The sequence below is a fragment of the Festucalex cinctus genome, chromosome 13, assembly GCF_051991245.1.
Source record: "Festucalex cinctus isolate MCC-2025b chromosome 13, RoL_Fcin_1.0, whole genome shotgun sequence".
Lineage (NCBI taxonomy): Eukaryota > Metazoa > Chordata > Actinopteri > Syngnathiformes > Syngnathidae > Festucalex > Festucalex cinctus.
Genome location: NC_135423.1, coordinates 114084 through 137949, shown reverse-complemented (window position 1 = coordinate 137949; position 23866 = coordinate 114084). Strand labels below are relative to the sequence as shown.

Genomic DNA, 23866 nt, shown 5'->3' with positions numbered 1-23866 from the left:
CTTATTTTTTTATGCATGGGAAATTTGTGAATAATAAAAAAAACACACCAGGAAATACATGTATCATTCCTTTTTAAATTTTATTTTTCAATTTTCTTCATCCTGCTGCTGAGTATTTGCAATGATATTTTCTACTACATGATGAGCGTGTCTTGTTTAAGGCGTTAACATCAGCAAACACAAGAACGACAAAAAAAAAAAAAAAAAAATCAAGTTCAGGCTGTGGCGCCTTCAACAACGGTTCAACATGGCCGACAGCACGACCAGCTGCCTCTGGTTACTCGGTTATGACATCATCTCCGCCCGCCCACAATAACTCATTTTAACAGCTAAAATGATTTATAGTGAGCAAGTTTGTTCTAAATAGAGAATACAACATATTAGTAAGACACTCTCGTGATTACTGTGTCACCTTTAACTAACAATTACATCAAATTTACAACATTTGAGATTTTCCAGTTTCAATTCTTTGCTGGCGGGGAAATGGCTTGCACGTTAACTTCACACACTCCACCACTAGATGGCACCAGTGAAATTTCCATCTCCAGACACCATCGCTTCACGTTGGTTCCCTCGCAGGGAAATGGAAAGCTTGTGTCTTGTGCTTGCGGCCATTTTACGGAATTTCTGATCATGGCGATTATGTGAAACTTTCTCATTGTCATAATGAGAAACTTTCTTATTCTAACAAGAACGTTTTCTCATTCCAATGAGAATCTTTCTCATTCAAACGAGAAACTGCCGATATGCTGCTGAGCACACGCTAGCTTGTAAGTGGAAGAACTTGTAAATCATACCGGAAGTCACGCCAGGTATGCTTGCATGACATCTGCTTCATCCCCACGTCAAATTCAACTTTGATTTTGCAACCTCAGAAGGGCAACAAACGAGATTGTTCACAAATGTTCCACAATTGTTCAATGATGCCAAAAAAAAAAAACTGATTGGAAGACTTTCTCCGAGGCAGCGCGGCGTGGATTGCGATTGGTCGGTTGCCCGCGTCAGCGCAAGACAGACAAAACGACAAACGACCACGCATGCGTCACAATTCAGCTGTCAGGTGGATGATGATGACGATGATGATGATGATGATGATGATGATGATGATGATGATGGCACATTGTTTAGTGTCACATGCAAATATTATGTGGTGTTTTTTGTTGTTTGTTTTTGGTACTCGTTGCTCCAAAAAAAAACAAAAAAACGTTATGTGTCTGACGGAGGTGGGCTAATTGGAGGTAAAATATTTTTTTATTGGGATGATGAATTATGCTTTTTTTTCCTTATCACGTCAATTAATTTTGCTCACAATGTTCTTAAGATTGAAAACACATCAAGCTTTTCGTAAAAATAATTGAATAAATAGATCAAGTTCACAACATCATTTTTTTTCTCCAAATGAATTTACAGGAAATGTAATCAATTTCAATATATTACCAAATTATTATTATTTTTAATGAGTGGCCCAAATTTGCTTCAGGCACCTGAAAATGAACTTTGTTGTTTTCCGTTTAACATGAGAAATATAGCATGAGTTATTTTTTTTCTTTTCTTCTGGTTTAATAAAATATTTCTTCCATTTTTTTCCGGGGCCAACCTATTAGTCGCCCGCTATCAGCTGTTGTAAAATTAGACGATTTTTCTGCACATTTTATTTTTTTACGCATTAATTTGAACACATTTCACCATAATATAAAGACATTCAAACACATATTTCAACAAAAAAGAAGTTTTGCTGATTTTTGGTCTCTGATGTAAATAAAGTGAAAGAAAAATTGATGGGCAAAAATATTGTCAAACCGTCGAATGTTCTGCCTGTAATTCGTATCCTTATTTTTGTGAGCATGACGCAACCAAAGAACTGATTTTATTCAATACAAGAATTTTGCCCGATTAATTGGCCAGAATTCTCAGAATCAGAATTTTATTCTGACAAATATTGGAATTGGAAAAAAAAGAAAAAAATCCCTCCTAATCAATTTTGACCTCCCATCAGCCAACATTGCACAGGAGCAGCAGAGGGTTACAAATACACAAGAAGGTGTCATGTCTTCCTGATGTGCACTTTTGAGCGCCCCCTTTCGAGTGTCGTGACGTGTGAAAAAAATGGATTTCGTGGGAATGAATTGATTCCATATCCTTGATAACTTGCTTGGGGTCCATGTATACTAGTATTCATCTTTGTTCTCACTCGTAAAACAATTCATCCACTGGCAGAACAATTGTCTCGAGGAAGGTTTTTGGATTTTTCCCTCCCATGACGTTGACATTTCTGCACACGAGCAGTACAACTACATGTTACATACTAGAATTGGCAAATATATAGATCGAAATAAAATGGAGGGAAAAAAAAAGAAAGAGAGCATCTAGCATTTATTTGCAGCACACAATTTCCATTTAGTGCACTAGTAGCACATGGAAAAATATTCCATTCCATATCCTAAATTGTCTTACTAGTGAGGACAAAGAGCGTCCTCGTACATGGAAAAAAAACAAAAACATTCATTCGGGAAGCAGTAACGAGACGGGAAAACTTTGTGAATGAAATGTGAGCAAAAAAACATGCTTGATATGACATAGATGGAAGTTGTCTGTATATCAATGACGACATTTTCCATCTAAGGCCACTTCCATCGGTACAAGGAGATTTTTAGATTAGGGAGGGAAAAAAAAAAAAAAAAAAAAGATCTATACCTACGAGGGAAAGACAATTTGATGCCGATCTCACGCGTATACGAACGTTGTTTAAAAGTTTAACATTACTTGAACTTCAATGCTAGTTTCTGTTAGCTTGTCAATTGAGTTTCACATTAGCCGCCATGTTAGCATTTGGCGAGCGGACTTTTGTTAGTTACTGTCAAATCCTGAGACTTTCCTGTCATTTCCTGTTTTGTTTTTTGGGCAAAGAAAAAAAAGAAAGAAAATATCCAACATCTTTGGCGTATTATACGGGGGCCCGATTAACATACGGAAAATGTATTCATTCTGATAATAAAGGATACTCGCAAATCGGTACAAGTACAAAGAAAAAAAAAAGAGATTTTTTGGGGGGTTTTTCAATGGCGATTGTTGGGGGGACGGATTACACAGGTGCGTGTTATACACGGAATTGAACGCTATTTGCATGTACATGTGGGCGTGGCTTGGGAATGACGTTTTCCAAACAGGAAGCGAGTCAAACCACAGCCTGGGAGATTTTCATGTCCAGCAGAGATGCAATCAAAAGCAAAAAATGGACAACTTCCTCTCGTCGCCATTCAGAAACAAAATACACAAATATAGGCTGTGATGTGGCAACACAAAACGCTCAAGAAGAAGAAGAAGAAGCTACGTTGCTCTGAAAGTGCTCAAGTGTTTTCATCGCTAAAAATAAAGAAGCGCACGATGCTAATGGCAACGACGACGATGTTTCTACATGGCTTAAAGCTTCGGAGTTCTCAGCGCTCACCCGACTCGGGGAAAAACAAAACAACAAACCAAAAATAAACGCTTTGTCATCACGGTGACGCCGACGCGATGAAGAGAAGATGTGCTCGCCTCCTGGCTTTTTTCTTTCTTTTTTTTTTGCATAAAATGTAAATCGTCATCACCAAAAGAAGATTGAAAGAAGATTCTTGCCCTTTTTTCTGCTCGTTTGGGTTGTTGGTGGTTTGGTGGCGGACAAGTGGGGAGTGTTACATGGGAGTTCTCCAGCGGGGGGCGCTGCAGGCTACGAGCCCTCCCGCTCTGTGCAGTCGTCGTCGTCGTCGTCGTCGTGGTGGTGGTGTTCCCGCGGCCCGTCCCGGTCCCGGTCCCGGTCCCGGTCCTCGTCCTCGTCCTCCGCGGCCCTCCGGGGGCTCCCGGCCGGCTCGTCGCCGTTCATGGTGGGACTCCGCGAGGACTTGAGCAGCTTCTCCTCCAGCTCGTGCAGCGACGGCTCCTTGTACATGCACACTGAGCACACAAAACACGTCCGTCAAAAAAGATGCAAAAAAAAAAAAGTCATCCTCGGATTTGGATTGTTTTTTTCTGCAAAATTGCAGTTTTTTCAAGGTGCTCTTCCCATGTTTTTTTTTTTTTTTTTTTAACAAACACAAGCAATCAGTTGATCTGTATTTGAGTAAACTATTATGAGAAAAATGTTTTGATCTTGTCATTTGTGAACTCGTGTCAACTGATTGACTGTCAGCCAGTTTGACTGTTTGACTTTTTTTTGCTCCCTCTCGGCTGTTTGCTGGACTTTGACTGATTTTGCAAAGCCCAAAACAATATTTTGCTATCAAAACATGGAAGCTACCAAAAGAAAGATTCAAGTCTGTTCTTTCATCAGGGAAAAAAAGAAAGAAAAAAAGTATATTTGTATCTGTTTCTGTTTTGCAGCAATTAGCATTAGAATATAACCAAGTTTCTTCATTATTCACAAATTATCTTGAATTGGGAGCAATTAAGCTTTTTTTCCCCAACATGGCGCTGGTTGATCTCCTTTGCTCTGCTGCCACCTGCTGGCCATTTGTGTAATAACTACAATTTCTTCAAACGTTCTTTGCATTTGAGAGGCTTCATCAAAGACTTGTGCATGTTCTAGCATAAAAACAAAACAAAAAAACATCTAAATACGTCTTTGGGACACTTAAAACATTTCAAATAGAACGCATTTATACGTTTTTGGGAGCAAATGATTTAAAATGAAGTTTTTTTTGTGTTTTTGTTTTTTACTTGGATCAATGAGCAGAGCCCATTGTTCCAAGTAAACATGGTGAATCAGCATGTGGATGTTATGCTGCACGCAAATGGAATGACCTGCCAACAGAATTGAAGACCGTTTGAAGTCTAAATGCTTTTAATTTCACTTCTAATATTTTTATGAAGATTAAAGTCTTTCGAAGCATTTTTTTTTCTTCAAAATGTTCTTTGACATTCTTTTCGTAGTTTTTGAAAGCTACTTCTTGTCTACTTTGCTTTCAAATGTTTGAAATGTGTTGACAATGTGTTCCCTGCTTTTCCGCTGGGGTTATGTTTATGTTTATTTATGTTTTACATTTACGAGAAATGTTTGAAGGCTCTAAAAGACGGTTGATACACTTTTCTCATCCAGCATTCACTTTTTCAAGGTTTTCAAGGTTCAAAAAAAGATACATGCACAATTGCACTAAAAAACAACAACAACTGCATTTTGTATTTGTCAATTTCAATGAAGAAAAAAAACTGTATGAGTCCAATCAAATGAATCGAAGTTGACGATCCGACGACTGCCTGCTCGCGTCTTGTAAATATGAAGGAATCGAACCTCATCCGGTCAGTGGAAATTTCAGGCATTTCTGACGAAAAAGTTTGCTCGGCTGCTTTAGCAAAATATGGCGGCTAACCTGCTAGCTAACATCAGCTCAACGGCACGCTATCCGACTCCGCGTGGCATCGGCACATCCGTGCCATCCGTCTGAGCAACAGGAAAGCGCCGATTCTCGTGATGAGGACGAGACGAAGCGAGAAGCGGACGAGGACGAGCTTGAAGGACGAAGAGGAGGAGATATTTTTAAACGGCGCTTTGGGAGCCGTCGACGGGAGGAGGCGGCTGAAAGCGGAGACGGAGGGCGACTTGCAAGCGCGACGCCCGAGCGCCACGTCGTCCGAGCGCCACGTCGTCCGAGCAATGGCAGGAAGTCGACGCCATAACGCCACCACGGATGACAAATGCTCCACTTTAGTGGAAACCTTTTCAATTCAACAAATTGTTCTTCTGACTTTAAAGTCAGATTTGTGAGTTTCAAATGAGAATAAATAGTCCGTTTTTGAATCAGCGATATATCTTCTGTCAATTCTGAGATGAAACTTTAACGTGAGAATTGTGACTTTCGTGAACTTGAGTCAGTTTTCCGAGATTGGACTCAGAATTCTCAGGTTGGCAGAATTGTGAATTTTATTCTCACTAAGAATAAAGTGAGAATTCTGTCAAGCTTTTTTGTTGTTTTTTTCCTCCTCACTGGCCCCGGTCGTCTTGCGGCCAATCAATCGATGTCATTTGCTGTCAACGGCATATTGATTGATTTCAAGTGGCAATTTGGATTTGCGAGCGATACCTTCGATGGGTCTGGGGACAAAATGCGAGCAGGGTTTGGTTTTCTTGACCCGGTTGCCCTTCATGATGACGCCCTCCTTGTTGAGGCCCAGGAACCAGGCCCGGCCCGACTCGTGCTGCCGGTACAGCGTGGACGAGTAGATGACGTAGTAGTTCTCAAAAACCGATTCTTTGAATTTACACTCGGCTGTGAAGATGTCCTGAAACACACAAACACGCTTCAACTGACACAATTCCAAGAGGTCAACATCAAAGCGCATCCTTTCACCTCAAAAAGTCCATTAGCCGAATGCTAACTTAGAGGGGCTAACAGAAATTAGCATCCAAGTTACAAAGCTTGAAAGAAAGTGCGCCTTTATATCGACAATACTCACAGTCGCTCATTTTGCACTCGCTCTGGCTTCAGCTTAGTTGGGGCCCTTCTCTGCCTCTTTTCACGACACTGCAAGTCTAAATTGACACGTGCCCGTGAACTGTAAAAACGGTTGCTGTAAAAATGACCTGGTATGAGCGTAAAAGGAGCCCATTTGATTTTGGAAAACAACATTTGCCGTCCTGCGTCAGCAAACGGCCACATTTGAAAGTTTCATGCCAGCCGACGAACGCATCAGGCGGCATCATGAGCCGCGAGCGCGACGTCAAGATGGAGGACGGAGACATTTCACACCGCCAATGTTTTAGACGACTGGAAAACAATCAAATCAAATGTTTTTCTTGAATGACTAACTCGGAAAAAGGCTGAAGATTATAAGAAGCGCTGACCTAAATAAATAGTGTGAAATTGTATGACGGTCTCCATTTTGGCTGCGTTGTTTCCAATACTTGCATGTGGATGTGAATGATTTTGTCGTCCAAGAATATGAGAATGCCGCTGGAATCTGCCCAGGACCTTCACAACTGCTTGTTGTGATTTCAAATTCATCCTCGCATTGATGATGTCATCGTCGGCCGTCCTCAGAGTAAAAGGCGTCATGTGAATGCACGTAATGATCCCAACTAGAGGTGTGCAAAATTTCCGATTCTTAGATTATTCACGATTCGGCCGTGCAACAATCGAGAACGATTCACAAACGTCCAAATTCCGATTATATAAATATGCCAAGGGAAGCGAAACGAGCGAAAAGTACGCGGAACTGAAACGCAGTAGCGCGCGCGGTCTTCGGGACGCTTTTTGGGACGGACCGAGAGTACACATCCACAACTCACGCCTCGAGATTCAAAACAACAACAAGCATGGCTGAGCTGACCAACCCACCTCTTCGTGAGATCAGACCTGCTCCGAAAAGGCAAACAACTTCAGGCGGAAGTATCAGCTAGCTGGCTGCAGTGCGTCGGTTAGCGTTCTACAGGGCGCCGCGCAGTGATACGAACGAACGAACAAAAAAGTAGTGGCTGGCGGTAATGGCGTCTGACTTTATTCAGAAAAGAGTATTGTGATGGAAATGTATCACGCTTTTGAAAACAAATAGTTTTTAGAAGAAAAACGCTTTATTTCCGAGACCCCAGCCATCTTGCTGGACTATTTTCTTTTTTTATTTTCTTCTCGTCCAACGTCGAACCAGAACTGGTGTCACCGAACGCTGTCAGAAAGAAGTCAGTGCTGATCGCACACACGGGAGGTGAGGATCAAATTGAGATTCATGTTAAAAAAGCCGAACGATCCCATTAATGTTTACACGTTCATGTTTACACAAGTTAAAAAGCAGAAAAGCACTTGAGGTTTTTTTTTTTTTTTTGTACCTCTGAGAAACTTTAATGTTTACATGTTCATCTTTACACAACTTAAAAAGCAGGAAAGCACTTTTTTTTTTTTAGGCATTTGTATTGAAGTAGTAGTTCACATTGTCTTTCATTTATACCTCAATGCACTTTTGAGTGGATAAAAATAATATATTTTTGCTCAGTGCTATGTTTTATTCTGTTGAAGACTGAATATACTTAAAAGCTGTTGTTACAGAATGAGGACTTGAGTATTTTATTTACTGTTTTGAACTGTTAACTTGATACTGAAATAGTAGTTTATGTAGGCCTGAGAGGACTTTTGTACTATTTTTGTAACTAATGTACGAAACATTAAAAGCACAAAAATACATTGTTTTTTTTCTGCTGCCTGGGGGGGAAATCAATAATCGTTTTATAATCGAATCGTAGCCTCTGAATCATAATCGCAATCGAATCGTGAGGTGCCCCAAGATTCCCACCTCTAATCCCAACGGACGGACGGACGGACGGCGTTCTCACTCACCGAGGTGTAAAGGAAGCCCTCGGCGTTCATGGCCACGTAGAGTCCCGCCTTGACGCCCTGCATGGCCACCACCCGCAGACCGACCGGGATCAGGTTGAAGAGAGCTGCAAACGCACGCCATCGTCACAACTACTTTCAAAATCACGCGTCGCGGATCACTTGGATCTTTCTTTGCTGGATTGGGAGCAATCGGTCATTTTCATTGAAAAGGCTTCTTGGCCTTTTCCCAAGAATTTGCGACGTAAAGATACAAATTCCGTTCAAATGTCAAAGGCATAATCCAATGAATTGGACTGCTAACGTTTGGTGCGGGTCCACGTAAGCCTCCATTGTTACGCAAGTCTGCTTTTAAGTAGCCAAACAGGATCCGGAATGAGGAACCGGCTCCACCAACAAACATCAACATCTGTGTGCAGTTTTTGGACAAAAGATAAAAAAGAGAGCGCGGCATTATGGGTGAGGAGGAGGAAGAAGGATCCCGTGGCGTTAATCCTCTCCGGGAGACAAAAGAACATGTGAAATGGGAAGAAAAAAAACAAACAAACAAACAACATCTCATCTCGCTTGCTCGCCTCTTCTTTTTGGAAACGTGCATTTAGATTTCAGATTGGAACATGCGATTCCCTTTTACTGGCTTTTGGTCTTTTCACTTTTGTTTGTTTCTTATGTCAATTGAGATGAAACACGTCCAGTATCTTCGACGCTTTCTGTTTGTGGCTTCAAGTAGGTTGAAACATGAAATAGGGCAGCAAATGAGCGCAACATTTTCCAAAGACATTGCATAAGAGCCCCCACCACGTTTAGAAGCTCCATTTGAAAGAAGCATCCAAGACTTCCATCTGTCCGTTCTCTATCATTCAATTTTATTGTATTTTTATTCATTACATTTTCAACTTCATCTTATGAAATATCGAGTTGATTTAACAGCTTTATTTTCTATGTATTTCTTTTATTTATGATTTTTCTTTCATCTCATTGCTTTCTGAGAAGAATCTTTGACTGCCGTGGACGCTTTTAGTCGTCATTTGGAATCCAATCGTTTACTGCCATCAATGTTAATAATCACCAAGTATGTTTTTCAACGGATCCGTGTAGATGCGTCGTTTCAGATCTCGTCCTGTCGATTCCGAGGGAGCATAAAGGGCAACATGCGACGGCGAGTTTCGGTACCTCGTGCGAAGGAACAAGTTCCTGTTGAGCTTGAAGCGAGCAAGACTCACTGTTGTCGCTGTTCTCGTCCTTGTTCCCGCTGATGGTCCCGTCAGGTTGCATCTGCAGGAAGAAGCCCTGCTCGCTGAAGAGACGCGTCACGATTCCCTTCAGCTGCGGCTCTGCAAGCCAACACACCCAAAAAATCAAAAGCCGTCGCGCTACAAAGCCACTTTCGGCGCATTCATAATTCACGTGTAGGATTATGGTTGACGTTAGCGCGGCGAGCTACACGCGCCGCCATGTCGGCGGACATTTTAGCCCCTCACCCGACCACCCCCAACTGGGCCTCTTCAGTGCTTTTCGCTGTTCCCTTGTCTTACTTTTCGTCTGCTTTTTCCCGATTCTCAATCAAGCATGAAAAGGAGCACGACTGTCCGAACGTTTGGAAGGAGCACAAAGAACGATGATCCATCCGACGATTTTGGGTCGCGAGATTGCAGGAATTTTCCAAGTTGGACTTTTTTTCATGCCATTTAACGGCCATTGATGGGAATCAAAGAGGACTTGGGACAATGTCCAGCCTATTTATGCTATTAGAATATTTTCGGAAATTTGTGTTGTTGCCCGGCATAGAGATTTTTAAATGCGAAGCTAATTAGTCAGATCAAACAATAACAACAAATATGTCTCTTATTTGTTTGATTTCTGAACTGATGCATTCGGCTTGTAACTGTGTGATGTCAAGAATTTGGAATCTCTCTCTATGGTTAGAAGCCAGTCAGCAGCCAATCAGATGAAGCCACGTCAGTCCTGTTTCAGGGTTACTCACACGTCTCGCCACAGCCAATCAGATGGATTCACTGTCCACATAAGCCCAAGTGAGAAGTGTGTGCGTTTGTCGGATTATTCCTCATTCTCTCTTCCTCGACGCCTTCTCCTTGTTTCAAGTCAAGTCAAGTCAGTTCCACGCCTAAAGTGTTCAACTCTGCGCTTTGGGATCCAACCCCAGAACAGAACATCAACACTGTTGGATCTCAACTCACTTTGGGCCAGCTTTTCTTCACCAAGTCAAGTTGGAGCTCTGCTGCTAACCAAAACAGCAGCACTTTGCGACCCGCGTCAAAAGTCTGGTTGTCTCTCCAGTGGCATCTTTGCGCGTGTTAAAGATGATCTTTGACATGTGGTCACTCCACAATGTTGTGTGGCTCCAAGTTGTTCTTTCCCCCTTCATCCATCAAAATGCAAAATTGTTATTCCAGCTGTTAAAGCGGAATTGACTTTCCCGCAGATGGCCAATCCTACAAAATCACCCTGTGATTGACAAGAAGGTTCCGGCTGCGTTGATCTTGTTTGCTAGCGCTGATGTTGAGTCACACTTTGCTTGGTAAGTCAGCAAAGCGCATTCTGCGTGCTGTCCCTTTAAGAAGCTGCTTGCGCTATCGCCGCGGAAACACACGCGGCTCATAAATGTGGAACATGAAATCTGTCACACGTGCCGACTTGACGCTTCTCCAGAGGAAAACGTGACGACAAAAGCAGGCGTCACAATTACAGTTGGAAAAGTCAAATGGAAACAGATGTTTCAGAATTAAAAACAGTTGTTGGTACTTGTATCTTAACGAGCACTTCAGTGACCTTCCCGTGGGACCCGTGGCAAAGTTGTCACATCTTCCTTGTGACTTCTCGCTCGGCCATTTTGAGGACGCCGACATTTCTCTTTCATTTCTGGAGCGAAAGTATCGTCGCTCCCTCACCAGACGATTTTGCCCAAAAACAAAGGAATGCACACGGCTGTCTGCTGCTGCAGAAGTCAGGAAATCAACGGCCGAGTCGCCTCACTCACTTTGACCGATTGTCGGCAAAAGCAAAGTTTTTGGAGGGTAAGTAAGAATTTCATCATTTCAATGTTTTGTTGGCATTTATCGTGAACAGTAAGTCAACAAACACGTGGACGATTAGCTACCTGGAGTTATCGTTAGCCTTTAGCCTTGAGCTCAAACAATGGAGAACATTGCCTTAGTGCAGACGTCGTCGTTTCTGGCCATTTTTCGGCGTCTTTTTTTGAGGGTTTAGGGACGGGTATAAACCGGACAGTGTCTCTCATGTCTCTCTCAGCATTTTTATTGATTTTTTTAATTGATTTTTTGATTTTGGATAACCACGCAATGCAACACCGGGAGCCGGATTGCTTTGTTTGTCCGTAGCAAAACTCACGCACCGGCGCTGACATGACGTCTTGCGTCTTGATTGGTTTGCTAGGTCATGTGGGCGTGGTTTACCGTAAGGTCAATTTGGGTCCATGCGTAGAGGTGCTATTGGCATCATTTGGTTTACTGTGTGAATAACTGCTGAACTCAACTGCGATAGAGTCCAGCTCACCTGTGACCCTAAAGAGAAGGATCTAGAAAATGAAAGGGTGGATGCTGCAAGGATGAAACCCGATCCTTTCGCGTGATCCCGGCCAAAGTATCAGGTACTGTACTGAGCTCTTTCAACCGTTGTGGACAAACAAAAGACCATTTAGAGACAAGCGAGCACTCGATAGGCATCAAGCGGTCACTGGGACATCGATACGCCGTCTATCAATCCGCCACCGCAAGACTTGTGGTGTGGAAGTGCCACTGAGCTTCCACTGAAAATGGTTGTGTTCAAGTTGCTCACATTTCAGGTAAGTCCAAAGCTTTTGCGAATTGACGCCATCCGGCAACTCACCCGGTTTGCGTCGCAGCGGTTTCTTCTTGCCGCCGCTGTTGCAGAAGCGGACTTTGCTGAAGACGCTGAAGATGTGTCGAAAAGACCCGGCGTCCTTGGTGGGACTGGAGCGCCTCTTGTTGGTGGCGACCTTCTCGCCGTTGGACTCGCGGGCCTGACGCTTCTGGCGGATCAGCGAGCTGGCGATGGCTGCCGCCATCCCCTCCGGTTTTCACTCCAGGACGGGCGTCATGTCCCCACAGCCTGAAATGTCCGCCGCCGTCACGTCACGACATCGAGCGGAAGCGTCTACAACACCTGACGGCTCCTTGAGGCCGAATGCACCTTTTTGGACTTGGCTTTCATTCCAGATGACCATTCGGTTAGTTGGATTGTAAGGTTGACTTCCAGAAACTTCTACATCACAAATCTTGATGTATTTTTGTCCTCACTAAGAGCTGTCATGCCACAACATCAAGCAGAGGAACCTGGAAAAGATTTAAGAACACTTGAAGGATCCTTGGTGGCTAATTTGACTTGACCAGATGACGATTCTGCTTGTTTGTGAAAAGGTTGACGTCCAGATGCTTCTGCGACAGTTTCAGCCACAAAATGAAGAATACTGTCGTTTTGTTTGTTTTTTTCTGACATCAAGCAGAGGAACCCGGAGAAGACTCGACCACAGCTGAAGGATCTTTGATGAAGACAAACTTTGGTTTCGGGACTTCTGTTTGTTTGATGAAAAGCTGATAAGCATTTCTGCGTTCAGCTTCAGAAACTTCAGAAAACTTTTATCTTCTTAGAGAGTCATCACCTGAAGGATCCTTAGAAAAAATGTTTCAATCCAGATGACTCGGCTCGGTTTATTTTTCACATTCAGTTGCTTCTTGGATGGATCAGTCGGAAAGCTAAGAGCAGAATAATATTTGATTCTTGCTTTAGCTGTCATGTCACAAGATCAAACGGAGAGACCTGGAGAAGGTTCTATGACGGATCCTCGTGACGACAAACTACGTTGTGGTCTTTGGTTTTGATCCCGACAATTTGTTTGTGGAAAAGTTGTTATCCAAGAGAGAGTTTAGTCACAAACGCTTTCCTGCTATCCCATCACAAGATTATCTGAAGGATCCCCGATTGAGGTTTCCGCTTGATGATGAGGAATCAAACGACGTGTTCTAATCCACTGTCGGAGGGAAGTTTGAAAAGTCGCATCCTGCCGTCAAGAAGCTGAAAACCGAGGTAGCCGTCCTCGAATGAATGCCGTCCGACGGATGTAGAAACGCAAAACAAGAATTGTGATGACTGATGAGCAGGAGTGAAGAGTCAAAACTTCCCTTCGTCCATGTTAGCAGTCACGATGCATCCTTGGCCGCCATCTCTCGGAGGCGCCAAGAAGAAGATGCACCGCAAAAAAAATAAAAAAAATAAATGAACCTCCGCTTTAGCTTTCTCCATCAATATTGATGAGCAAGCGTGTCGACGTGCCTGGCAGGAGGTTTTTCTTGCGGCTTCAACTTCAACCACCTCAATGCGGCAACACGACAAGTTGACGGGCACAAAAAACAGCCAAATCCAAAATACGGCAGCTTTGACACGCCACAAACACTCAATCGGTCCCGGTCCTCATCGCCGGCAGAACGCTGCCCAGTGCGGAGGGATTCCGACGGATGGGGAAGAAGAAGAAGGGCGAGAGAGAGAATGAGAGAGAGAGAGAGAGAGAGAGAGAGAGAGGGGGAGGTGTGGAAGAAGCTCCTAAAAATAGTCAGCCTGATGTTTCATGTTGCTCCCACATCACATCGTTTCTATCCATCGACACAAACGTGGACCAAAAAAAGAAAAAGAAAGAAATCCAGTTTGTTGCCAACGTAAAAGAATTCAGTCCACTCTGATGCAGTCGAGTGATTCAGAAAGTAAGAGCATGAAAAATAAAGTGGATGCAGCAGAAGCAACTTTGTTGTCCTGAAATGTCACGTTTGGGGACGGAGCCCTTTGAAAACACTTCCAAGCAAACGTCAAGAATCGTTCACGTCTTCTTGCGACAAATATTCTGCTAAATGTAATACGAGGAAAGTACTGCAGTCGCCAACTCTTGCGAGTGCCGCAAACATTTGCGCTAACTCGTGTTCACAAGCATGTTTACAATTGGTGAAACCACATCAAAAACAACTACGGAAAATGAACCACATGCTGCTTCACCTCAAGAGCGGCAACCAACTGATTACTCTTCCCTACGTGTCCTTTTGGCCAATTACAGTTCAAGTCATTTTTGGAGAACATAGGCTTGTTTTTCAGTCAATAAATAAAATAAAAGACAGGAATAAAAGTTGTATTTTGAAATTGACTTGGTAGAAAAACACTTTTGTCCACTTTGAAATGTAAAGATTGGGCATGGCAGCGTATAATAGTGGAAGTCTGTGCAAAATTGAGGACCACCCCCACAAAAAAAAGAAGAAGAAAAGTTTAGATTTAGACCACTAGAGGGCTGCAAATCCCTACTTTGATTCAAATGAAGCTACTCAACTCACTTCACTAGATTTTCTTGCAGACAAGATGACATAAGATGGCAACAAAGCACTACTTTTGTCTAAATGAAGCTCCTCAACTTCACATTGGCAAAGCAATGACTGTATTAGTTTTTCAGCAAAAAAGGGACATTAGGCAAAAGAAAAAAAATGTCTTTTTTTGTTTTGGTGAAGATTACAATTTGTTACATTTTTCTCTACAGAAAATCAGAGTTTGTTCTCGAAACATGAATAAAAAACAATGTTTTGGTAGACGTGCTGAGGTGCCCTTGCAAATCTTCCTCCCCTGAAGCCAAAAAGTTTTCGAAGCCGTGTTTGGATGCAGGCGCTCCAATCCACCATCTTGTGGTGACACAAGCAGACGCAGCTTCCAAGCTGCAAACACTCGCTCGCCGTCCACTGAATATTTCAGCAAGCAGCACCAACACTTTGATGCTATTAAAAACGAATCCAGCACGACCAATCCCTTTGCCCGAGGCGGCCGCACGCACGCCACAATGCCACGCTTAAGTAGAACTTCAGCATCATTATATTAAAAAAAAAAACAAACAGGTCAGCGCTTTCAATTGTGATGATGTATTTGCGTAGTGGGAGCGACTCGTCAACTTTGCTTTTAACAGCATGACGACATCATCTCCAGCTTTGCTTCTTCTGACAGTCAATTGCAAAATAGAAACATCAACACATCATGAACGACAATGTCAAGAAGTAAATACACAAAATAGTCTATATGATCACTTCGATTATTTCATCTGTCGTGTTAAAAAGCCAATGCGGCAAAAGTTGCTTCATCTGGACTATCTGGAATATTTTTGGTCTTGGCGGAGGTCATCGTTGGATGTGCTCCAAATTTGTGATCGTTCGGGCTTTTTTCAAACGACACATTTCATGGCGACCTGAGACTTTTGTGCATCTGCTGCATCATCTCATCTGTCGTTTCCTGATCAATACGCAAACTTGCAACATTAGAGGGCAGAATCAAGTCGTCAGGTCGAGACGAAACCTTCACATGTGCCAATAAACGATGATGAAAGATAAAGTCAGCTTCATAATCATTGATTATTAACAGCGTTGAAATTGAAAGCCTTGTGATTTTGAAAGAAAGGAGTGATATGTTCGTCACTTAAAAGCAGTCGGATTCAATCGAAGCCATTTCAGTCGACGCCAAAGAAGTGATGACATTCAGTGCAGCGTGGGGACACGTCGCCACCTGCTGGACGCCAACATAACTGCAAGTGCACTGCTCACATTGCAACTTGGATGGAAGCTCATCGCTTGCTCTTGTTTTCATCTCCACATCCAGCTCACTAGTCAGACAATTCAGCATACTAGTAAAACTAGTAACACGTTTTGCAGACTGGATGACTTGAGGAAGACAAGTACACGCTACCTAATATAAAACCGGGACACTAGTTGACATCTGCAAGATGCAGAATAATTCAAGTACTCGATGGTAACTAGTACAATTTTACAATGACACTCATAGTACTAAAAACATGCTGTTGCCTCACTATAGCAGTCCTGATAGTAGGGCAATGTTGTGCAACTAGTGCGGACAAACGGACTTTAGCAAATTAGTACTTGCACGACACCACTAAAACTATTTAGCGCACGAGCTGTCTTACTAGTTTTCTTGTTTTTTTTAATCCACTAAACTTCTGAACACTTGTAGGATACTAGTAGGTCAATTATATGTTACGAGTGAGGGAAAACTTTGCACTAGTTCTAACTGGCATTCTACTAGTTAACATCTGGCAATTCACTAGTAGTACTAGTATCATGCAAATATCAACTAGTGCCTTGATTTGTGTCACAAGTAACACACAGTTGTCTCACTAGTACCCCCAAACATCCTACTAGTGTACAGAATGTCATCAACTTGACTAGTTAGGGTTAGCCTACTAATTGGGCCTACGAGTGTTACTAGTACAATTCAGTAGTTTAGTGTTCGGGTTTAATGGCATACTGTTAGGTCCAAAGTGGAAAAGTAGTAGTGGGAAAACAATACTAGTAACACAAATTTGTGGTACTAGTGCAATGAATCGTCATACTAAGCATGTATTAGTACACGGCCATTGTAACAGGTTACAGTGTTCTGTTAATTTCACCAAAAACACTCATCATAATTGTGATAAAATAGGAATGTTTTTCTTTTGGTGCATGAGAGAACATGAGCTAGTGTACACACTGTTGATGACGGTTGCGCGATGACGTCACTTACGTGCGCGAGCCTGTCACTCTCGCTCCGGATGTGGCCGAGGTAAACGCACACGCACACGCACGCCGCTCTCTCCTGCTAGTCGCGACGATGAATGTCATAAAAAAAAACAAAAAAAACTTGGTGTTATATTAATTGGGTCGCATTATGTTATTGGGTCAGTCGCGAAGGATGTTTTGCGTGTTTACGAGCTGGTGTTGTGTTCGCTATGCGACACTTTTTGAGCCGTCATCCGTTGATGAATGAAGCTAATGTTGCTAACGATTGGCGCCTTTTACTGAGACTCACTTTTGACTTTTAGGAGAGCTTGCGAGGACGTCGAAGCGTAACCGTGCTCATTGTTGTTTCATGCCCACAGGCCGCTGTGGAAAATAAATGCTCAGGGAGACCAACCCGACTCCATTTGTCCAAAACACAACACAACGTAGAGTAAAGTCCATGTACAGGTAGAATCTTGATAAGCAGGCTAACTAATTGAGACTAGTAATGTTATGAGAGGAGTTGGCTAGTAATTGTGTACTAGTAGGCCAAAAGACACACTAGTATCTTTTTAACATGGCTAACTTTTTGCTTGTGCCCACCTTGTAACTAGGGGGAGCAAATTGGGTTGTCAGCTTGAAGTGAAGTGAACTCGTACAAAGCACAAAAGTGCATCTTGAGCGTCTTTTCAATATTTGATGGCAAATCTTGCGCTACTGCAACATTTATGAACGTGAAAACAACAAGGACAAGAAAAAGAAGCACTGCGTGATCCCAATGTTCTCACGTTTCAGCGCATGGCTGTCATATTCACTGAAATATGGATCATCACTTACGTAACTTTTGTGCGGCTATCCCAGCATGACGATGCAACATTATTTGCGCCACTAGAGGGAGACAGAGACTGAAAATAAGAGCTTTCCCTGAAACTGGCTCACTTCCAACTTTCACGATGACTTTTCCCAAAGGAAATATGCACATTTGTGTTTGGGTTACTACATGCAGGAGAAATGGAATCAAGCATGAAAAATGGCGAGGAAGCATCTAACAAATTCCAATTGAAGCATGTCATTTGTTGGGATTTTGTTTGAACAGCAAGCTGTGCAAAAACATTCGTGACATCAAATCTGACTTGACTGCTGTGAGTGACGTGACGTGACGTGACGTGACGTGGCCACTTACTCGGCTTGCAGCTGTCTTTTTTGACAACGTTGCCTTCATCCCGGCGCACCTCCTCGCTCGCCGTTTGGCAGAGGCCGCAGTACGGACTCATTCGGTCGATCAACGGGACAAATTGGCTTCGGGCCGCTCGTGATGTTGGGCTGACAAAACACTTCTCAGCTCTTTTCACTGCAACGCTTTTAGCCACCACCAGACTGTCGACACGCTGAAGTCATTAAAAAAAAAAAAAAAAAAAGTGACCAGCAGGCGCCCGACACGTGACCAAAACGCGATATGACAACTTTCATGTTGTTGTTGTTGTGCTTGTGGCTGCTATTTTGGTGGCGTCTGCTCGATCAACATCTCCTGGCGCACACGTAGGCAAGTCGGATTGAGTGTGCGGAGAGCGTCATGTGCGTTGGGGCTCGGAGAACGTGATGTGTCAGGAAAGAGAGCAGCTATTCTGGGACTGGAAGGTGAAGGAAGCGGCGGCTATTTATAGCGGGAGGGGAACGTTCAACAAACACTGTCAGGGGGCGCTGTCGTCCCTGCAGCTCCATTCACGATATTGCAGATTTCAAAGTGCACCATCATGGCAGGAAGCTGAAGCAGATGAAAACTCTGGCCTGCTTTCATTTTAATAGCCGACAAACTTATTGGGATTTTTAGTCTCCACATTTTTTGACGCATAACAACTCCCACATAATACTTCCAATTTACACGGTTCAAATTTCAACTCGCTTCAAAAATTCATCTATATATCGTCTGATTCCACATTTCTTACAGTATTTGCACAATTTCATCTTAAATATCAACTTTCCCACATTCATTTTTAATGGGACAGACATTGAACTTTTTCACTTTTTCAGTATCACTTTCCACGCCCACTTCCATACATGTCACTTATCATCATTAGCAGGTATCTGATACTGCTTGGTGGCACAGTTGCGAAAGCGCATTGTCCAGTAATCAAGAGGTCATCATTTATCTCGCCATTTACTTCAGAAGCATTCCGCATGCATTCAAATCTTAGCATTCAGCTTTCAGCATTCCCGCGCAATTTCTCCACAAATTGCACTTTGTCTAGTTCAATGAAGAAAAAGCAAATGGGAGATCGACTACTGAGTGTTACATTTAATAGAAGACAGTGTAAGGTGAGTAAAGTTCAAAGTTGAAATAAAAGTTGAAGTTTTATTTTCATAAAAGCCGATGGAAGCTAGTGGAAGTTTAGCTGAACGTTAATGAAAGTTAATGAAATGGAAGCAAATGAAATGAACCTGACTGAAGTGGAAAATCAAAGCTGATGACAGCTAGTGCAAGTGAATGGAAGCTCGTAGCAATTCAATGGATGGTAGTGGAACCTGACCAACGGAAATGAAAGTTCTTGGAAGGTGGACTGACGTTGGGTGAATTTAATAGGAAGCGAGTAGAAGTTGATTGAAGGCAATAGAAGCTAATTAGAAGTAGCGGACGTTAATTGTAGGTCATGGAATCAATCTTATTGAAGATCAGAAGTGAAAATGGAAGACAGTGGATTAAAGGACCTGGTTGACTTTTGAAAATGGAAGTTGAGTGAAGACAAAAGGAAGTCGGTTGAAGGGAACGGAAGTTGGTGGAAGCTGATTGAGTCTCGTCAAAGCATAAAAGGAAGTTGTTGAATTTGTGGAAGTTGACTTCAAGCAATGGACGTTAATAGCAGTCGATTGAAGTAAGCGGCCTTCCCACGTACGCCTCAAATGGATCTAGTGCAAGTCAATAGAAGGTCGCGGTGGACACTAACGCAAGGAAATTAACATTGATTGAAAGCACTGAAAGTTGATTGACCTTCGCGGGTGTCGATTGACATTAGTGGGAAAGACTGGAAGGGATTGGAAATTGGCTGACGTTAATGAGAAGTCGTTGACGACACGTTTGCTCAAGTTGATGGAAGGTAGCGGAAGATTGCCGGATTGCCCGTTTTCATGAAGACAATTTCAAAAAGAAATGCTAGCAGCCAGCATTTCAGCTGCACTTATATTAGCATCAGCATAATCCAAGTACATAAACAGAAATATCAGTTTCTGAACACAATATCATTGTAATCCTTCACACTGAAGAAGAAACTCGATCTACGTGACTCGATTGAATCCCCCAAAAAGAGCAGAGTGACATCTTCATCGTGACTGAGTGCTACAAATCCATTCAAAGCTTATTAGCGGAATTATTTCAACAGTCTGTCATTGATGGTAGCAGAGTGCACTTGGCAATGACATCTACAAACCGATTACAAGTTTCGCAGGTGACGATCACGCACACACACATCACAATTGTCGTAATTAGCAGCAAGAAGGTCCCCAACTAACCTGTCACGTGTGGGCATTTACACGGTTCCCTTTCATATTAGGGCTGGCAAAATTAATCAATTATCAAATTATCAACAACTATATAAACAATTGAGTAATCGTTTGGAGGCTTTTTTTGTTTTTTTAATGGTCAAAATTGTCTGATTTCGGCATATCAACAGTAATTGTTGCCTGATTTCTGTAATGCTTCATGAAAGATTATTGTGTGTGTCGAATCAAAATAAGACCTTTGGAAAACAATGACCAAACCGCTAACATCTGTAATTTTATTACATTGATGAAGGTTTGAACCTCGACAATGTTTAAACAAGAGAGAAATGTGAGAAAATGTAAATGGCTCCATGAGAAAAATGTAGATACTGTGTGGTGACAAAACAGTTTTAAGAAGTCTCATTTATTTTCAGTTCATTTCATTTATTGCAGGTATTTTTTGGAATGGAACCCCAGCGGAACACCGTACAAAATAAACACCAATCAATGGTAAACATAAACAGTAATGAGAGAAAAAAATGCAAAATGAATGCAAAATTCAAATGAATCCGATTGTTGGATTGAATCATCGACAGATGAATCCATTGTAAAAATATTGGATAGTGAGTGACAGCAGCACTATTTTATGTCATGTTTGGGTGTGTCAACAGCACGACAAGAAGAGGAACACGCTGCTCTCTCAGGTTACTGCCAGACTGGGTCACAACATTCCATCATGGCGTCCATCCCAGCCCACAATCAATAAAAACACGCTCGCACTGACGTCTGCTGGAACGAAAGCCACACTCGACTCAAACCGACGATGACTTTACATCCAAAAACTCAACTTCAACTTGCTTCCCATTTGATGCTCCTTCCTTGCTAAAAATGATAGCCCACACGTCACGTGTTCTTGTGGCGGCCATGTTGGACGTGAAGTGAACGAAGGCTGTGCTCATGCCAGCCAAACACTTTTGCATCAACTTAAGCATAAGAATGAATCAGCAGTCTGCCCCTTGGCGATAATATTCCAGTTGAGCTACTAAGTGGCTTCTTATTGCACTTCCCGTCGGCTGAAGTGGAATTCCAGTAAAGGGAAAGTTGATATGTCGCAGGCAGCATCTGATTTGATAGTAATCCATAAATAGGCCAAGAAACGTGACTGGATACTTGGCAAAAAAAAAAAAGTGTCTTCATGACCTGTCCTTTCCTGTATGTCACCTTTCAGCTGATTCGTTTGACCATGTCAATCAATCAGCATGTCACATGGAAAGCTATTTATTTCAATTCATAATCTTGTCGATATGTAGCTTTTGTCCTCAATCGACAATTCAGCCTCTGAAAGTCGTTTTGTCTTCCTCGTAACGCACTTGCAACAAATAGCTCGTCGTCCAAGTAGTATGCCAAAGTTGTCCAATTCAGGAAGATAAAGAGCGGACGAGTACATGGAGCTTTTTTCAAGAAATGCTCTAACGGCTTGACAATACGCTAAATAACAACCACATTTCCCACAATGCTCTCTGTTTGGGTTCTTATGCAGGCTTCCATGCGTTACCATTGTTTGCCCTAATAAATCATTAATAAGTGTCTATTTCTGTTAGAATCCTCATTAATGGCGCTCCATCTACTTGTCTCTCTTTCCCTGGTCCTGCTGTCTGTCTCTCCGCCTACCCGTCTCTCTCTCTCTCTCTCTCTCTCTCTCTCTGTACCTAGTTAACTCACTTCCGTAGAATCTGTACTTCGTTTACATTGACAACGTTACATTGTTTAATGACTGTATGATTTGCACACTTGCATCACGGCTCACTTGATATTGTTTAAAAATGATGCATCCTACATCAAGTATATTTTGTTATAGTGGCTGCACTCCAAATAATGGAGACAAATTCCTCTTGCGTTTTCTCAAATTTAGCTAAAAAATAATAATAATTCTGATCGTTTATGATAGGAGATCTGGATATTCTTGAATATTGTGCATTTTCTTGCAAGGAGAAACAACACCCAAACAAAAGCAGTGTACACAGTTGTTCAAAGAATACTTGGAGCTTCTCTTTTATACATTTGTGAAAGTCACGCCCTCCTATCGTCACTAAACATGGACAATGCTATGAAACTGGAAGTTAGTCTCAATCACATACTCAGCCAGTAATTAGCCACATTTTAAGCATGTCAGTAAGTGTGAGACATAAAGTTAGAGTTGTCTTACCTCCTTTCTGACACTCTGGCCAGATTTACAAGTCAGTCCAGCTTCCTGTTTCACTTCAAATCTCTTCTCACGTCTCTAGAATGTTTCTATGTTCTCTTGTCCGTCTCTGTCATCTTTCCAGTCTGTCTGTCATTCTGTCTCAGCTGCCTTGCTTTGCCTGTCTGTCTGTCTGTCTCTCTTCCCCTGGGCCTGTCTGTCCCTTGCTACTATCATCCGTCTTTCTGCATTCATTCGAATCTCCATGAACGTCTCCTTTTTCTGTTGACATGAATTGTGTGTCAAACTTCCTGGAAGTCAGCGTTTTTGTTTTACAATGGCGACCCATCCTCCTGTCTGTCTCTCACTATCCGTCTCACTGTCTTTGGCTTTCTGCTTATGGCTCATTCTGTGGCGCTTGCCTGTCTATCTCCCCTTGGCCCACCTGTCTTACTGTGTTTTGCTGCATCAGGTTTTTTATTTTTATTTAATTTTAATTTTTATAACTGCTGGGTCCATGACAAAGCCAGCACACGCAGGCTGCCTGCACCTGCACGGCTTCACCCCATCTTATAACAAATAACAACCGCACCTCGGATATGGTGATGAGCAGCTGCATTGAGGATACCGCAGTGGAGTCCACTTCTACCCAACATGCATCACTCCCTCCCTCCCTCCCTCCACCCTCCCGTCGCGGTCGTCCCCACCCTCCGTTCGCCAACTTCCCTGCCCGCCATCCCGCACCACAAACTTGCGTCGTCGTCCGTAATGCGCATCTTCCTTCCCTACCTGCCGGTGCCTTCTCTTTGCCTTCCATCTCACGCTCGGCTTAAGCTTGGGCTGGCGACTCAGTCAGACCTGAAGTCTTGGCGGAAATCCACTCGTCGTCGTCTTCTTCTTCTTCTTCTTCGTTTCCCCTTCTTTCTGACTCAGCTGGGCGAGGCGACACGCGTAGCCGGTGGCTCGACGTGCCCGGCCGACGATAATGTCCGCCCCGGAGGGGAGCGAACGTGCCAAAATGGAGGTTAAAGAGCGGGAAAAACAGCCGAGAGGCGGCGGAGGAGACGGCTTGTTTTCCCGCCGAGGCTCGTGTGTTCACCTGTGCAGCTCTCTTTCAGTCTTCCAATGTCTCTCACTCCTTCCCTCTATTCCCTCATCTCTCTCTTTTCCAACCCCCCCCCCCCTTTTTTCTCTCATCCAATCAAATTCTCCCTATTCGCTTTTTCGATCTCTTCCTTTGCTCCAGTCTCTCTCTCTCTCTCTTTTCCAGTCTCTCTCTCACCCCATCCATCTCTTCCCTTCCCAAGTCTATTTTCTGTCACTCTCCTGTCTTCCAATCTCTCTCCTTT

The 23866-nt window shown here is 42.9% G+C and overlaps 1 protein-coding gene and 1 long non-coding RNA gene across 3 annotated transcripts; one reads left to right on the top strand and one right to left on the bottom strand.

Annotated features, from left to right (window-relative positions):
• Positions 1-61: 61 nt before the first annotated feature.
• LOC144033220 (fibroblast growth factor 12-like) lies at positions 62-23666 on the bottom strand. 2 transcript variants are annotated; one of them, XM_077541167.1, is made up of 5 exons: positions 23307-23666; positions 9521-9631; positions 8301-8404; positions 6057-6255; positions 62-3933 (listed from the first exon to the last, which is right to left on the bottom strand). In XM_077541167.1, exons 1-5 carry the CDS (start codon positions 23332-23334, stop codon positions 3710-3712), a joined length of 666 nt encoding a protein of 221 aa, XP_077397293.1. In that variant the 5' UTR covers positions 23335-23666; the 3' UTR covers positions 62-3709. The 2 variants fall into 2 exon arrangements, with proteins under 2 accessions (XP_077397293.1, XP_077397292.1); XM_077541166.1 differs by lacking the exon at positions 23307-23666 and adding an exon at positions 12165-15133.
• On the top strand, positions 20787-21924 carry LOC144033834 (uncharacterized). The gene is made up of 2 exons (XR_013288096.1): positions 20787-20845; positions 21007-21924. It is a non-coding gene; the product is annotated as an uncharacterized LOC144033834 (long non-coding RNA).
• Positions 23667-23866: the final 200 nt, after the last annotated feature.